Below are 17,048 nucleotides of genomic sequence, written 5' to 3' on the forward strand. Positions count from 1 at the left end.
CAACTAAATGTCTTTTGCCCGAGCATATACTTTTTAACCAGGGACGGTTACTATGAATGGACGACATGGAGAGCTTAGGCATGCGTGAAAATATCAGCGTACACGCAGCCTGGAAAAATAGTATTTCAATTTTTAACGAGTCACATTCGTGGCATCGGCCTTTGTCCTCCTCCTCAATGGAAAAAAGAAACAAGGCGCGTGGACAAGTATGTGTAAAATGATCACGTGTCACGCACAAAAGCACAATCTCGTACAATCGCGAACCGTACCGTGTATTATATATAGTCGCTAGCTCAGGCCACGCCGGCAATATCATGGTCAAGGATTCCATTCGTCGCTCTCTCACTCTTTGCGAGCAAGAATAACCTTGCTCCCTCTCTTTCTCGCTTCGGCTCGCGTGCGCGCGTGCAACGACTCGGCTGCATGCTACATATCATACGTGATGCAAGTATACGAGCGTTTTTCTAATAGACCTACATGCCTGCTGCGTCGCTCTTCATGTTATTTTCCATCGTCGTTTACGCATGAAATTAGGTGACGATTATCACATTATGTTACATGCGACTGCACTTGGATATTCTTAGACTGGCGGTAACGTTTATATGGTCGGTAAATGTATCGGTCGATAATAAAAGTGGGCTAACGTCCTTCCAAATTTATCTTATTCTTTAATTAGAATAAAACAACTAGTATCGTTGGTGCGTCAATTTATCAGATAATTGTCATATAAATATCGCGAAATAGACAATCAACTTGATTTGTCTGCGCAAGTCTGATAACACGAATTCTTAGAAATGAAAAATTGTATGATTCTGAATCAATCAAGTTATGAATTGATGAAATAGGTAAATTTAATGGAATAACTTGGCGGTGTATGGAACATGTACGTGTTTGAAAAGAAAGCTCTTCACTCCACGCTTCGTAATACCTGACGACTCAGTTAAACTTCACAGGTGTTAATAATTAATGTGTTTTTCTACGGCAGCTCAGAGATATACTGCAACTTTCAATTTATGCGACTGGCATAATGTTTCTATTATCCGCGTGTATTCATTTCACTGCTATACCTATTTGCCTTATAAGTGTTGCCACGCGTGAAATGTTGATAACGTTGTAACCTGTTTTCAAAAAATAAAAAAAATAACAATTTTTTCGTTCTGAACTTGGTGGTATGTGTAGTTTGTGTTCTTTTACTATTGAGACTGCGCGAAATAAGACGAGCAAATAGAATTATAATTACGAGTAGATTGATTTGAATCTTTGGCTTATTGTCTATATATATATATATATATATATGTGTGTGTGTGTGTGTGTGTGTGTGTGTGTGTGTGTGTGTGTGTGTGTGTGTGTATATACGGGTTGCGGTTTTCTGTTTCTCATGCGACAACATAGGTATCTGGTTTTGCAAAAGAATGCAAGGAAATCGATAAGATACAGTGTGCTAGGAGACATCAACTTATACGCGCAGCTCTACATTGTAACGAAAGAATCATATTGAGGCAGACATAGCTAACTAGTTATATAATCAGCTGAGCGCATGTGACGATGACGATTACTTGACTACATAGTCACACGAGGAAGCACGTGCCCGTGGGACCGTGCGGCGACTATAAAATAGTTTAATGAAAAAACGCAAAGCAACAAGCTTGATTAGTAATGTCGGTATCTTACGATCCTATCGCCATTGCAAAGATTGCATGTTATAATTGTACCGTCATACTTAGATAGATATTGTTTTTATTATTTTCAAGGTTTTTTTTTCATTTTTTTATCACGTTCTATTTTAATACTACGTCTACATTTGATTTTTATAATAGCCTAATAACCCAAAATATTTAAAGATTTTTCTAATTAGAATAATGATAAGTTTTGTAATATATACTACAGCTAATTTAAATAACAGTCTCTGAAGAAAAAAGTTAAAGATGTTTTTAAATATTTATTTTGTACAATGTTCATCGATAAATAAATAAGTAAACGGAAGATATCAAAAATATTAGTAAATACTTTCATAACACAAAGTACCGATTTCTTTTAATAACCAAATATTTTATGTTGCTTTATGGATAATTTTTCAAGGACGTCTTACAAACGCAGCTATTTCAATTGATTGTGCAATAATCCATTTGTTTCCAAGTTTGTATTAAAATGTAAAAACAATTCTATTGTATATTTCAACCGGTACTTTTACAATGCAGTGAAAATTTTCATTGTAGGAACTTACTACCGTTTCATAAGCACAGCACACTTGCTGTGAATGATAATGTTCATATTTACAGATATTTTAGGAATGGATTTAAGCAGATTAAACTGTCCACTCATTCCTTACAATTGGTTTTGCGTCGAGGGAGTATAATCTTCAGTGTTGCAGCTTTCGGGTAATTTTTGCATGAGCGATACATTATCTTCAATTTGTGTGCGAGATGCAATCTTCGATGACGAAAAAAATGTTCTTTATAATTACTATACATCGTATCCTAATTAGTTATCAATCGTCATTTTTTACTAGTAGTATACATATATCCATCTTCAAAGTTGAAAAGTTTTAATGATTTGAAAGTCTTTCAATGATAAAAATAAGATATTATACTTTACAGTTGCATGCATTATATTTTCAATGTTGAACAATTCATCTATAAAAAAATATTGATAATTTCAGGTACAATAAGATCACAGTTTTCAGTTAAATGTTGGCAATTTAAAGCTACTGAAAATTTTAATTCAAATTGTTAGTAGTTCTGAATATATTATTCTCGAAGGAACTTTGTCTTCAAGAAATTCATAACTGCATGAACTTCGATATAGATCTTCGTGTGGCGTGAAAAAAAAGACTTTAAAATCTCGTACTATAAAATTAACATGGATTTCACATTTGAGCTTTCAGCTACACAGTTGTCTGAAATATTTCTACTTATACTCGGACTTTTGCATTTGATGAGATTTTGTAGACGTTGAAAACTTTCACATATTCAGTGAGATTTTTATACGAAATTTCATAATCTTAAATTATTTTAGTCTATAATATTCTAAAATAATCAAAATTAATGATAAAATACTTTTTTCAAGTCTTCGTGATAAAAATACAACAAAATCTGATCAAAGTTGCATAAAATTTAAAAAAGTCTCATTATTTTCCAAAAGCTTTTTAGATATCGATGGATAACGATGGTGAATTTTTAGAAGGAAAACTTTTGAAAAATTGTATAGACTTTTACGTGAGTAGTTCTTTACTAATGCAAATGAAGCTACTTTTCATTCGCTGAAAGTTCAAATAAAATTAGTATTATGGTGAATAAGCATTATCAAATAATGTTTACCTTTTTTTATACTTCGGATAGCCACTTCAGGATCTGCTCTGGAATTTTTCAAAATAACATACATCAACGATAACGACTCCCAAGGATAATGAAATCGTTGCACTAGTCCGGCACTATACCCTAATAAAAGTTCTACTTGTTGCAAATCTGTAACAAAGAAGAATAAGAGAAAAAGAAATTATTCCCCGGCGTAAATGTCAACGATAGCGATGGTGCATTTGCCTCAGTAAGTCATAAATAACGACATAAAAGTATTTCAGATGGCATACTCTTGATCATTACAGCGAGGGCTAAATATAAATAATAGCTTTATCGAAGGCAGCATGTAAAAGCCGCAGCACAGTAATAGTTTTTATATCGATTGCAATATACGCATACGATAGGTGGGTACAATCCACCTACAGGTTTTTTCATAATGCAAATGGTAGGTAGGTAGTCAGGCTGCGCGTATATAAGTGAGATAAAGACAGAGCCAAGATTGCACCGCAACATTATACATGTACGAGCAGTGCATATAGTGTAAATACAGAGAGAGAGAGAGAAAGAGAGAGAGAGGGAGAGAGAGAGAGGGAGAGACCTACGTGGAGACAGCGAGAGCCAGTTCGCGGAGAGCCAATGGCATAAAGCCATTCAGGCTAGCGACCGCCTACTTCGCGAGAGCTTGTGTGGCGAACGCGTTTTTAAAACGGAAATGGCTACCACGAATAGACGACACGAAAGAAAAGGCGCAGAAGCGGGGAAGGGTGTATATATATGCGTGTGTGCGTGTATGCGTGTGAGTGCGCGTGTGCGCGCGCTTGTCATGCACTCGACGCCCCATTGACTCTTTCCAAGCAAGCAGGTGACAAAGTGCAATAAGTGGAGTTGCGCGTGAAAAGTTACATGAGGTTTGCCAAATGATAAAACAGGGTGGGACTGATATGCTGGCTGCCACAGACAGGCAAATGGTTCAGCGGACAGGGTGGAATTGAATTTAAACGGAAACTGCGATTACCGTAATCAAGTGAAATTAAATAAAATGTTTGAAGTTTGCAAATAACAGGATGCCGTCGAAGCACGCTTCAAAGTCGATTCGAAATAAGCCATAACTACAGAAAAAAACGGAACATAATGTTCATGGGGTCTTTTGTCTGCCTCTTGCATACATACAAACGGGCTGTATTATTGCTGATAATCGATATCGTCACGAAAGATCGCGCGAAGGATGCTCATTTGGTCCCTGCATCTTTAGCGAACAAGATGTATAATTGCGCAAAATTTTGCAAAGATGATCGACGTAGCGGCGAGAATATTGGGAAGAAGAGGAGAGAAAAAAGGGATTGGCGACCGCAAACATTGAATAGAAATATCATCTTGCACTCGTCTGTTTTTTTGAGCTTTCTTCCACACGAAAATGGAAGTTAACATGTGAATTTTTAGTATTTCACACATATTCATAAATTATACAGCCGATATTGTAGCTTTCTTTATTTTTTATTTTATCAGACGTATTTGAATAAAGACGCAACGTGTTGATCCGAATGAAAATTACCTATGTAAATGCCCGCAGGCTACAATTAGTTTCTAAAGAAAAGAGCAAAATGCGTTTTTACTAGCTAGGGCTGGCAAAAGAAAAAAAGAAATACATTAACGTATCCCCATATATTTAAGACCCGTATGTTAGAAAAGTGTTAGTCAATTATTCGTCTTGTCGAACAATAGAGTTGAAAGGTTTCGTCTTAATTTCTTTATTTGTAGAAACTTTCAGCTCGCGTGTGTTCGTCCATATGTTCGTTTTCTAAGATAAATAACATGCATATGCTGATAATTATAGATAATCTATTTTGCTGACAACTTTATTTCCATAACTCTACATGTAGAATTTCTCCTAACAATAGTTCTTCCAAATTCAGGCGTGAACTTTGTGACGTCTCTATATATGTTGTAGCTACTTTTGCGCGAAGCTTTCCTGTATACTAAAAACGAATCTCGATTGATGCAGGGACGTGAAACTGAAAGTTGATCAGTAGGAGATCTGTTTAATAAAGCGAACATTTTTTTGATAGTTGAGGAGCAATCACATTACAGTGGTTTCATTTTGATAATGATAAAGCTTCTTCCTGTCAACTCACCAAGCGCGAAACGAAATCGGATCGCTCACAAGCAGCCCCTCGACTTATGTATGTTTATGTGCGGGTGGTCATTCGCATCCTATAGACTTAATCACGCACAACGTACACTCTGGCATAATATTGTGGCTGCAGAAAAATTATTGTCGCGCGTGACTGTTATTTCTGAGAAAGTTTAATACGATCGAGCGGAAGTAGCGTATAAAGTACACTCTTGTAAACAGCCAACAAGTAATTTTGTTATCGTTCTCTCTGCATGATGGATTCGATTGAAACTCGTCATATATTTTTTAAAAAGAAAACCAAAGTGCCTGTGAAAATGCCACACCAGTGTCGGGTGCAAATCACTTCATTCAAAACACAAATATACACGTGGAGAGAGAGAGAGAAAGAGAGAGAGAGAGAGAGAGAGAGAGAGAGAGAGAGAGAGAGAGAGAGAGGATGTATCGAGTAGCTAGAGAGATATAAATAAATCCCGAGTGCCGTGAAAGCTTGACCAAAACGACTGAATAACCCTTGACTCTCACGCGTATGATCGCCAAAAGGTTCGCTTTGTAGATTTGATACTGTTGGTATTCGTCGATTTGAAATTGGATCTTACATATGCACAGAAACTCTTTTGATAACAAAGGTATACATCACAATTCACATAACGATCCAACTATTTATTTTGTTCCGTTGATGACAAATGGCGTTAAAGAAAGGAATATAAATCTGAAAAGTCACCTCGTTTTTGCTTATAAAACTGTAAATGAGGGAGCCTATACAGTGGTATCAACCACTTCTTAGACGCTGTAGTAGCAGCAGCAGTAGTAGCGAACTGTGTAGTTCACCATTCGCCTCGCAATGGTCGTAAAATTGTGACCCTAGCGCAGCGTTGCTACGCAACTTTCCGAAAGGGAGAGACAGAGCGGCGAAGCGTTTATACGTATTAAACTCGGTGTACCATGAGTAATATGTTGAGGACAAACATTTTGGAAGACGTCGTAAAAAGTGCTGCAGGAGCCGAAAATTTGGATATCCACAGAGAAAACAATCGTGGCCCTTTTTTCCCAGAGAAGGAAGATGATACCACGTCAGCGGATGAGCAAATGCTGATTTATGACTCATTTTAACGTTTAATTTTTCGGAAATATCATTCTATCCAACAAGAAAAATCTTTTTTTCTTGTTGAATAAAGCCAAAGTCGTAAAAACGATGCGTTTAGAGGATCAAACGTCGAATAGAATAGTCATTCTATAGTGGACAAAGATTTTTCTTTATCCCACTGAAATTCATGTAGATGCCAAGATTTTTATGTTTTATCAATACTTATTTTTTCGAAGAACATTGTCTTTTTTATTTTCCGTAAATACATTTTTGTATCTTCGAAGCCCATATGAAATTTTTACAACAAACAGAAAACTTGAAGTAAATAGCTCTCCGTATTCAATGCATTTACGCTGTAGATACCGAGAATATCGCACTTCAATATTAAACCGTCAGTGTCTCAATTTTTAGTTTTAAAAAAAATTGTAATGCATTATGAAAACTGATTCCTCTTTAACTTTACGTTACTTTAAAAATAATTGCAACTATAATTTAATGCCGACGAAAGATTACCACGAAATTAATGATATGATTGGTGCATGTGATGAGGGAATAATTTAGAAAATACTTTGACGTTACAATTTCAGATTCCAGCAGAAAAGTATGCATGTGTAATTTCTTAAAGTTCCCAATAAATTGACACTCATTGTCCCTGTCATCTAGGGTCTCACTCTCGGCTCAACTCTCACTCCGCCACTTTTCCCATTTTTATGACTTCTCAAAGTCCACTCCCAAATCTGCTAAACAGATGGTGAACAAAGCATACGTGATCTGTTCCTTCTTTGAACTGAAAACTAGATCCTAACTGCGAGAAAACTCGTAAACAATTAATACTCTCACCCTGTCTACTCTTTACACTACTTTTGGCCGATATCAAAAAGACTGAAGTTCTATATTCAATCTAAATCTTTTCGGACGTTATAAATGAATTATATACTAAAAAATTGAAGCATAAATACCCTTTTGAAATACTCAAAAGTTCCATTAAAAAATTACGAGGTAAAATGTTATTAATAAATTACTTCCTACCAACATTTTCAAGTATTTGTTGAATTCTTGAAATTGTTATCCACGTTTAATTAGCTGGAATCTGAACTATGAGTATTTAATTTAAAATATAGTAAAATTGGATCATTTAATTATCTATATATCTTTTCAAGGTTTTACAATTACACGCATTTTATTTTCATCTTTAATTAAATCAAGAAAGAAGTCATTTTCAAATAAACATAAAATAATAAAAAAATAGCACCATTTAATTTCAACTTAACCGACATTTGCAAAGGATCGTTAATTCGCGAAAGATTTTATATAACCACTTTTTTTATCAACGAGGCATAAAATCGATTTAACAATATTAATAAACGAATCCCATGTAAAATAAGCGTTCATCTGAATAATGTACTAAACCTACACAGATCAAGTACGAAGAGAATTAGTTCTTTCTTTTTTTTAGCACCCAATTTATACCGAGACGGAACATAGGTATACATACGCGCATTGCAAAGCGTTTTGGGAAAAGCGAGCAAAGTAAAGAACAGTCAACGTTTTTCAAACGAGTTTGATCGTAAAAACTAAAAGACATTGTGTGTGTATGTGTGTGTGTGTGTGTGAGGGGAGGAAAAGCAAGACAGAGAAATCGCCTAGGCTTTGGCTTAGGTTATAAGTTCGTATTATATTAGCCAGCGTGGAATAGTCTCTCGACCAATGACGAAGATCGTAAAAGCGGATTTAACATTCGGCCAGGTTGTCAAGTGAAAGAGTGGCTTAAATTTCGTTGCATGCGGAGATCACTGCGTGTATGTGGTATGCGCATGAGACGATGTGTGAGAATTCATGTGAGTTGCTTGAGCTTGACTGTGTTTATTGCGTTGCGCTGATTTTCGATCCTTTTTACATTGTATACGATTTGCCTTTCTCCTTTTTGACACACATGCGCGCGCGCGATATCGTCTTTTTCAGAATATATGTATATGTATGTATCTGTTGAAAACGTTCGCTCCCTCAAATAACACCTATGAAAAAATTAATAGATTGAATTGTCTAACATTATTATCTTTATCTGTTTTCTAAAATTATTAAAGACTTTAAAAAATCTTCAATAATTAAGTAGTTTAACGTTACTTTATGGGATAATTATTTTGTGAGAATTCATTAAACATTAATAGGAAATTATTGACAAAAAAAAACAAATTTTTCAAGTCTACTGTAAGACGAACTCTTTGCTTCCAATAATCATAACTTTCAAGAAAGTGAACTAATTTCATAGGCAAGTGACATAAGAAAAATTACTGTCTACCGCGAATTATTCTTATAGACATTGCATGTTGATCGTGCGTGCCATACGCCACGATTACGGTCGAGTACAAAGATTTTTATTAAAGTGCCTTTTGTCACCTTTAGCTATGCTTCATTTTAGATAAACATGTTATCCTTTCAAAGCACAATACAACAATTCTTATCACTGCACTCGCGTAGAATATGCATAAAGTCATAAAGTACGAAAGACATTTTTTCAAACATGTGCACCATTTAATATTAAATAAATATACTTGTAATATTAAAATTGAAGTTTAAAGTGTAAACATTCCTTGCCGATAAATAATTCATACTGTGTTATTAAATAAAAATGGAATAAGTCAGAAAGACTTTCTATGTACTGTTTTTTATTCTAAAAGGAAATCTTCCCAGATAGGAAAATATGACAAACAATGAACAGTGTGGGTATTCATAAAGTGCATAGTGTCATTTCATTGGAAGATCAAATGGTAGCAATTATTGACATTCTTGATTTAGAGTTTTTGATGAAAAGCAAGAATAGAAATGATTGTATTCGAAAGCTACGACGGAGGTAATCTTAATATTTGTGCCGTTAACTTCATTATCCTAATTACCCTACGTATAATGTGATGATGCATCTCTTTGTGTAAAACACTCCTGTGTACCACGGCTATATGTACTATTAAGAAGTGTAAATATTTCATTTATAAGCTATTATTTGTGAAATATTAATTCAATTAAAGGCATAGTAAATAATAACAAATATAATTTTAAATTTCAGTTTTGCAAACTTCATTGATTTTCTCACTCTTGTCTAAATTTTTTTACATGTCATATTTATAACTATATAAATTATAACTTACTCGAAATATATTAATGAAAAAAGTATTGTTAGCAGTTTACTAAGATTCTTAAATGTAAACAATATTTTAAATTAGAATTTAACAACAATGTTATAATAAAGCAAGATAGATGTTATTAAGCTAGCAAGGCAAATATAAGGGCTTGAGAAAAAATATTAGCATAATTCATTACTTTTATTTGCTAATTTGTTATCAAAAAAATTTTATATTCAAATTTTAAGCTAATGAGGCATGCGTTATCATTTGATCTGTATTAGATTGGAATATCATTTTATCATTTAGTATATTGAAATAAGTTTAGGAACATAATGCATCAGTTGTACTGCAGCGTAGAGTGAAAATATGAAAGTAGTATTTAAAAATCGTCGGGATCGCTGTCGTGACAATGATTTTTGTCTTGTATTTAAGAGCTTTTCAATTAAACATAGTTATATTCGGCAGCGTCGATCTTCATAAAGTTTCACTACCCGTTGAAAAAGCCAAAATAATTTAATTATTTGCCATACATAGCCTACAAAAATAAATGTTTGCCCATGAGCTTTTTGTTTTATTTGAAACGTGTCAGCAACGAGAAAAATGAAAAACACATGCCATTCGGAACATTGGTTAATATAATATGTTTTCAACTAATAAATATTGAATTCATATATATTCTTATAGGGCTTCAGAATTCCGAAACAAAAGAATTTTCAATATCAATTTTCATTTGAATTTCAACAATCTATTTTGTCGGATCCAACGAATAAACATTCTTTCTCTATTATAACTATTAAGGAACGTAAAAAATAGATAATACAAAGAGAGATAAAAAATGCAAAACTCACTTGATTCGGTTTCGAGAAAAGGTGCGCTAGGTGAGGTAGTATGCGGCAGCAGGGGTGGCAAGTTTTCAGACAGAGAGGGTACGTTGCTGACCACGGGCTCCAGTAGGGTCCTGCATGAGCCGCTATTACAGCTACGGTTACTGAGCCCAGGCAATATGTCACTCGTATGATTTCCAAGACTTGGCAAATCACTGTTATTACTATCGTTGATGTCCTTCTCTATTGTCAGCGTCAAAGATTCATCAGGATCTTCATCTTGGTTCACTTTTTGATTTTTTCGCATCTCCCTCAGCTGTAAATAAAAAAAATCATATTCACCATGAAGTCTATAGATATTCTCTCCGCTTAAAAAATAAGCGAAGGGCTTAATGTATTTTTTCAGTTTTATTATTTCATTAGTCGTGAAATTATCGATTGTCAGTATATATATATACTACAAAACAACCCTTTTTACTGCGCGCGTCGAGTCTTTATGCAAATTGTATGTTATCAAGCGTCCTTATACTCGTGAACTTTTGTACTACAAAGTTTCAAACGGTAATTTGAATTAGTACTGCCAACTGTAAAAATTACCCTTATCGTCCGGCATTATAGGTAGGCTTGTATTTGTGACTTTGTTTTAAATAAATCATTTGTTGCAACTTGAATTGCCAACGACTGTATCGTGCGTAAGAGCACCTTCGTGATAGAATATTTTGCTATATTAAAAGTTACCGACTTAGGGAGGAGTCTGAACTCCGAAATTTTGTACTAACGCGGAACAAGGATAATTATACAACATAGGTAACTTAATTGAAGAAAAATATGCAATTAAAAAGCTTCAATTATGTTTGTAGCTGGAATTCGATGATGGATCGGATTATTTGTCTCACCATGTCAATACGTTCTCGTTCTCTCCTCTTGGCCGTTTGCACCTTAGTGATCAGTTGCCTATTAGTGGTACGTATGCACCTCTGGCAAACGCAATCTCGAAATTTGCATTCATGTTTGTGAAATTTAACCGCAACTTTCTTGCCGTGATTTTGGCATCGCGTGCACTTTGGTATGCTCTTCTTGGATTTGCCTTTCTTCATACCTATCGTATCGTCCATCGTTGACTCCAAGTGGCTCAACAGTATGTCGTCAAACCCCATCGCCTCGTCTAACTTTTACGCTAAACTTAATGTCACCTTGGTCTTAATGACATACCTCTGTTGTTGCTCCCGGCTCTCACTACGACTACACGCAATGTGCACTCCCTTGTAACACAGAACAACCGACCGCACAGCCCCTAACTGTTCTACCGGTTATGCATCGTTGTTTCCTTTTACTTATTTTTCTTTCTTTATTTTTCTTCTCTCGTTGTTCTGTCGACGCTCAAATTTCTGCTTTTGTTTTTATTAATTCGATGCTCACCACTGATAATATCTTAGTTGTAGCTGTTGATTATATTGACGTTCCTGGAAACAAACGTAATCTCAATTGTTGTTTGACAATGAAAATAAGAACGCTTAAAAATTAAATTTTAGATCTATCGCGTATATGATGTCGATACTATATAGCTGCTTAATGAGTGCTGAATGCGACATAAGATACTACCACGCATTCATAATTTTAGAACAATATAGTGTGGTATTCGTGTTCCTTTACTACAACAGAATAAGAATCGATCGTCGCACCGCAGTCAATAGTCTAAATCTGGAACGTGCGAGCGCGCAAGTATCGTCCTTTCTAATGTAGCGTTATTGTTTTTGCAATTACAATACATTTTATTACATAATAATACAGAACTATAAGTAGATTAATTAAAAAATTTTCGAATTTTATTAGACTGGATAAAGACAATATTGACATAATGTCAATGAACGGTGTAGTTTATAAGATAAATTGTGCAAATTGTGATAAATCACATATTGTTCAAACAAGCAGGCAGACAGTCAAAAAAAGAAAAAGAATTAATTAACACGAATGTAGTGTTAATAATAGAGATACCACTTCTGTATCGTCTGAACATGTAATAAATAATAAACATGTCATCGATTTTGAAATTGTATGACACAGAAAAGCAAAAATACAAACGTAACTTTTCAGAGATGCTACACAGTTACAATATTAAAGACAATATGAATCAGAAATTGGATACAATAAAGATAAAGAATTGATATAAAATCAATATAAAATCACTGTAGACGTCATTGAAAAAACCTTGAATAATCGAATATCAAAAAAAAAAAAAAAAGCAAATTTGCGCTGTCTGAGACCAGGCAGAAACCGAAAAGGTAACACGACAGCATGTTCGGTGATTTCTATAAACGCTCCAACTTTTTCATTTAAGTATCGTTTGCGATGTCGCGAAACTTCCTATTGTGGAAAGTGCAACATCTAGGAGAAGCCTTTGATTGCTATTGCGCTTGGGAGATGGAATTACTGATTTATTACCTTTTAACGTACGTTCACTTTACTGTTTATCAAGATTCAGTTGTTATCGCAACCCTTTTATTTCACAGTCATGTAAAAGTATTAAATTCCTCGCTTACAGTTGCAAACTTGCAATTGTTGGAAGTGACAATACACAAAAGTGGATAACAAATTTATTTAACTTTGGTTATGATCTGTCGCCTTGCTATGTAAAATTTGAATCGTGACGTTGAAAATTTTTATAGTAAACAAATCTATCAAATTATTAAACTCTGTGTTCATTGTTTTTTTTTGCATAAGTAAAAGAAATAACTCAGTAACCCGATAAAGGAAATTAATTACATTTCCGATAGATCACATTTCTGAACAAAGCTATATCGTTTAAAAGCGATCTGTGCTAGTAGAGAACTAATTTCTGAAAAGTACGTAAGTACAATATTGTACGTGAACAGTTCGAAAATGTACTAACACAAACAAATACTTAACATTAAGAATATACTTTTGCTTCGTCTTTCTCTTTTTTGTCACGATTTGAAATATTATTCAGTGTATTAAGAGAAGTAATATGTTTGATGTTGAGGTAATAAAAAATGATAATTTTTATACGAATCGAGAGATAATCTCAACCTGATTTTTGCGTGCCTGATACGAGAATTTTTGCCATAAACTAGATATTGTAAAAGAAAAAATAATATTCGCGATAAATTAGAATGAATGGCACTTGTGTCATAGTGGCGTTCTCTAGAACAATAAATTATAATAAAATATCAAGAAGTCGTGCGAAGTTATATCGGGATTGGTCACGAGCGCGGGCACGAAAAGTTCATCCTACATTAGGTGATAAGATTGAGAAGACTGTTTGCATATATTTTAGATAACAGTTATCGAGTGCTGATATATTCGCTGATTGGAAACAAAGTATCGCATTGTGTATTGGCCGGATCAACTTGCTTGCCCCCGAGACTTTATAATATGATTGAATTCACGCAAAAGACTGTATATCGCTTAATATATAAATAACGTGTGTCATATCTATTTAGATCTCTTCGTTTTTTCGCTCTCTTTTCTGTTATATTCTATTCTCTGCTGTGGGCCATGTCACGCTGAGCGACGGGAATAAAATGACAAACGCATATTTGATGTTCAATGTTTTGAAAATTTTATAAACCTTTTTCGATAGAAATTAGTGAGGCGCGACACTGACAATTGATTAATTCACTTCAATTAAAAATTCGTGGTAAATGAGCCGACGGTTACTATTACTATTTTAACTGATAATAGATTTTTATTGTTCTATGTGCCATTAGCTGTGAATTAGGATATTGCTTCTTTTGGATCATTATACTCTTCATTCAGATATTCCATTCATAAATTATAATATTCGTTGAATAATATCTCTCTAACATTGTTATAAAATATTATTTTGAATTGGAAACCTAATAAAAAAAACCTATGAAAACCTCAATATACGAAATTCCACAGTGTAGATAAGTAGACACACGAGAGAAATGTCTACTAACGCAATTATGATCAATCTCATCTGTTCGGCGTTGAACAGTTCGTCGGCTCAAGTACTGTTTCGTACTAATATGCGCGCGCGCACGCGCGTGTGTGTAATGCACATCTAGCGACTTTATATAATTTTTAGGAATTTGAAGGAAAGTGCAAAAAAGACGATATTGCGCAAACGCAAACGTTCGGCACGAGGTCACAAACAGAAAGAGAGAAAGAGAAAGAGAGAGAGAGAGAGCGAGATATCCACACGGTATATGTGCGTTTCACGAATCGGTTTGCAAGCGACGAGCCGATGATAATTATTATTGCCGCGAGGCGAATCTTGAAATCGAACTGTAAAATATGTTGCTCGTACTCTACTACATTCTACAACCAAGCATATACTTGACATCTATACCGTGTCCCATTCAATTAATCTAGCCAAGCTACATAGTGGAAAAAAATAATTATCGTATTGAGTATTAGCGTAAGAAAAGAAAAAAGTACGTATTACACGAACGAATCGGCAGTGCGGTAAAAAAAAAAAGAAAAAAAATTATTGTTTCGTGCAAACGTGTGGTGGCGGTCGAGCATGTGGTTCGAAGGGCCTTTGAATAATTAACAAGTACTAAGAAAACAGGTCGGTAACATTGTAATAAACAACACAGAGTACTTATATCGGAGGGAGCGCAAGTTCAGGGAGAGACCTATCTACGGCTGATGCGGCCTGCACCCGCAAGTGATGTACGTATAGCCAACTTACAAGCGCGTGTGTGTTTCTACGAGTGTGCAGTACAGTATAAAACAGTTTAGCAGCAGCGAAAGACGCGAATATTCTTCACGGATGATAAAGCCGATCAATATCGAGAACTACTGAGCTGTATATAAGTAGGCTCGACTGTTTGAATCAGTCTTTTTGACACGTGTGTAAGTGTGTGTGTATTAAAACGACCATGAAACCTTTTTTTCTGCTCGTTTTTTTTTTCCTTTTTGGATATTGAGCATTATTAAGTATAAAATTCTTTTTGAAAGCGTTTGATCATCGAGATATATTATCATGCATTGCATTGCATTGCAAACAAATACAAGTTGAAATTGTATGGATTCAAGAGTTGACGACGATGTTTTCATAGCCCGTGTGACCTCAATCTAGAAGAGACACAGTAGAGTTACGACAAATACGCCGAACACGCACACTTGGAAAATATTTCCCTCTTACACATTATTCTCGCACTTGTCATACACTCGCCTATAATACGTAATCATTAAAAAATAGCCAGTTCACGCACGTCTCAAGGAGTGTAATAACAACCGGTGCCAATTTCATCTCGCGCGTTTAAAGGTTCGCTTCACACGAATATCACCACTACTATCGATATTATCATCCGATGCACCGTAACGATCATCTCTCCTTTGCGTGAACAATATACCAAACACAATGGAACAAAGTCTGTTCTACATAGTATACACCGGCTCACCTGTTACAGTTGCATAAAAACCTCTACGCACGTGACGCGAGAACACGTATGCATCTTTCTTCGCAAGACCGGAAATACATGCCTTCTGCTGTAGCCAATTAGTTTGTGTGTGTGTGTGTGTGTGATAAACTGAAATATAAACTTTTCTTTCGTACACGTATCACAGCAAAATGGTCCACACTTGTAGATCAGTTGTCAAAGCACAAGATAGAGTCTTACGTATTATTTTCTCGTCGCACGCACGCGAGGCATCAGCCGTGACAGAGAATGAAGCAAGCGCAAGCGAAGTTCACTAGCATGCAGTCGGTAACTTACTGATAGCATAGCACTGGCACGCCGACCAAACGCATGCCACTACCGCTAGCAAAACGAGCGTCAAGGAGTGGGGACAGCGACAAGTAGTAGCGCTCTCTTACTCGCTCGCTTGCGGTAGTAAGAGGGAGGGAACGACTGTGTGCGCGACGGACGAAGAGGGATGGATCCGTTATACGTATGTATACGCATATCCAAGTGTGTATAGTCGTACACTACGGCACTCTTGCCAAGTAAAAAAAGCACACAAGGTGTCGTGCGCACTTTTGTGTGCTATGAACCGGCTGCTCGTGCCCGAAAAGCCGTGGGAGGTATGAATATCATAAGGGAGATAATGATCGGAGATCCGATTTGGTAGCTTTTGAAATGGTTTATTTTTTTCTTTTTGGTCTATTCCTGTTTGCGTGAAAGAATTTATTATAATTGAATTTGTATTTTTCCTTTTCGAAGTTACGGTTCTGGACCGGTCCCCCTATATATTTCACATGTTTAATTTTTTTATACAATTTCAGTCAATTATTGTTCCTTGAAGTAGCAATCAGTAGAATTTGTATTGTACAATATGTTTGAAAAATCATTTTTTCATCAATTTTACTTGTAATGATCAAAGATAAGCATGTTCATTGTATTAAAATGTCTTGGAAATTAATAATCATAAAAATTTATTTCGTTGCTTACAGATTTCTTAAAAGATTTGATAAAAAAAACACCTGAGAGCGTTAACGTAAACTCGAGCAATGAATGAAAAAGTGCAAAAATTATTGGAAAACAATCAATACAATTATATAGCTTAGTTTACCCGACCAGTACATGTAGATAATGGAAAAGATAGATATATTTAGTCGCGTAAGAGGGGTAGCAATAAAAGGAGATGCAACACACTGGT

At 35.1% G+C, this 17,048-nt stretch overlaps 1 protein-coding gene across 6 annotated transcripts in view; it reads right to left on the bottom strand.

The window, feature by feature from the left end:
- Positions 1–16,160, bottom strand: part of LOC131667339 (protein doublesex-like) — a 55,597-nt gene extending 39,437 nt beyond the window's left edge. For 4 of the 6 annotated variants that reach the window (XR_009302192.1, XR_009302191.1, XM_058940671.1 and 1 more), the window contains exons 1-4: positions 15,851–16,160; positions 11,354–11,920; positions 10,482–10,773; positions 3,318–3,464 (exon numbers count right to left, since the gene is read on the bottom strand). Coding sequence is in view for 4 of the 6 variants with exons in the window: in XM_058940671.1 (XP_058796654.1) it covers positions 3,318–3,464; positions 10,482–10,773; positions 11,354–11,614 (700 nt within the window). In the remaining 2 variants the exon portion in view is untranslated. The remainder of the gene's footprint in view (positions 1–3,317; positions 3,465–10,481; positions 10,774–11,353; positions 11,921–15,850) is intronic. The other 2 variants (XM_058940672.1, XM_058940674.1) reach the window with 2 other exon arrangements.
- Between the last annotated feature and the right edge of the window lie 888 nt (positions 16,161–17,048).

The sequence above is a fragment of the Phymastichus coffea genome, unplaced genomic scaffold, assembly GCF_024137745.1.
Source record: "Phymastichus coffea isolate CEN01 unplaced genomic scaffold, Cenicafe_Pcof_1.1 PCOF00065, whole genome shotgun sequence".
Lineage (NCBI taxonomy): Eukaryota > Metazoa > Arthropoda > Insecta > Hymenoptera > Eulophidae > Phymastichus > Phymastichus coffea.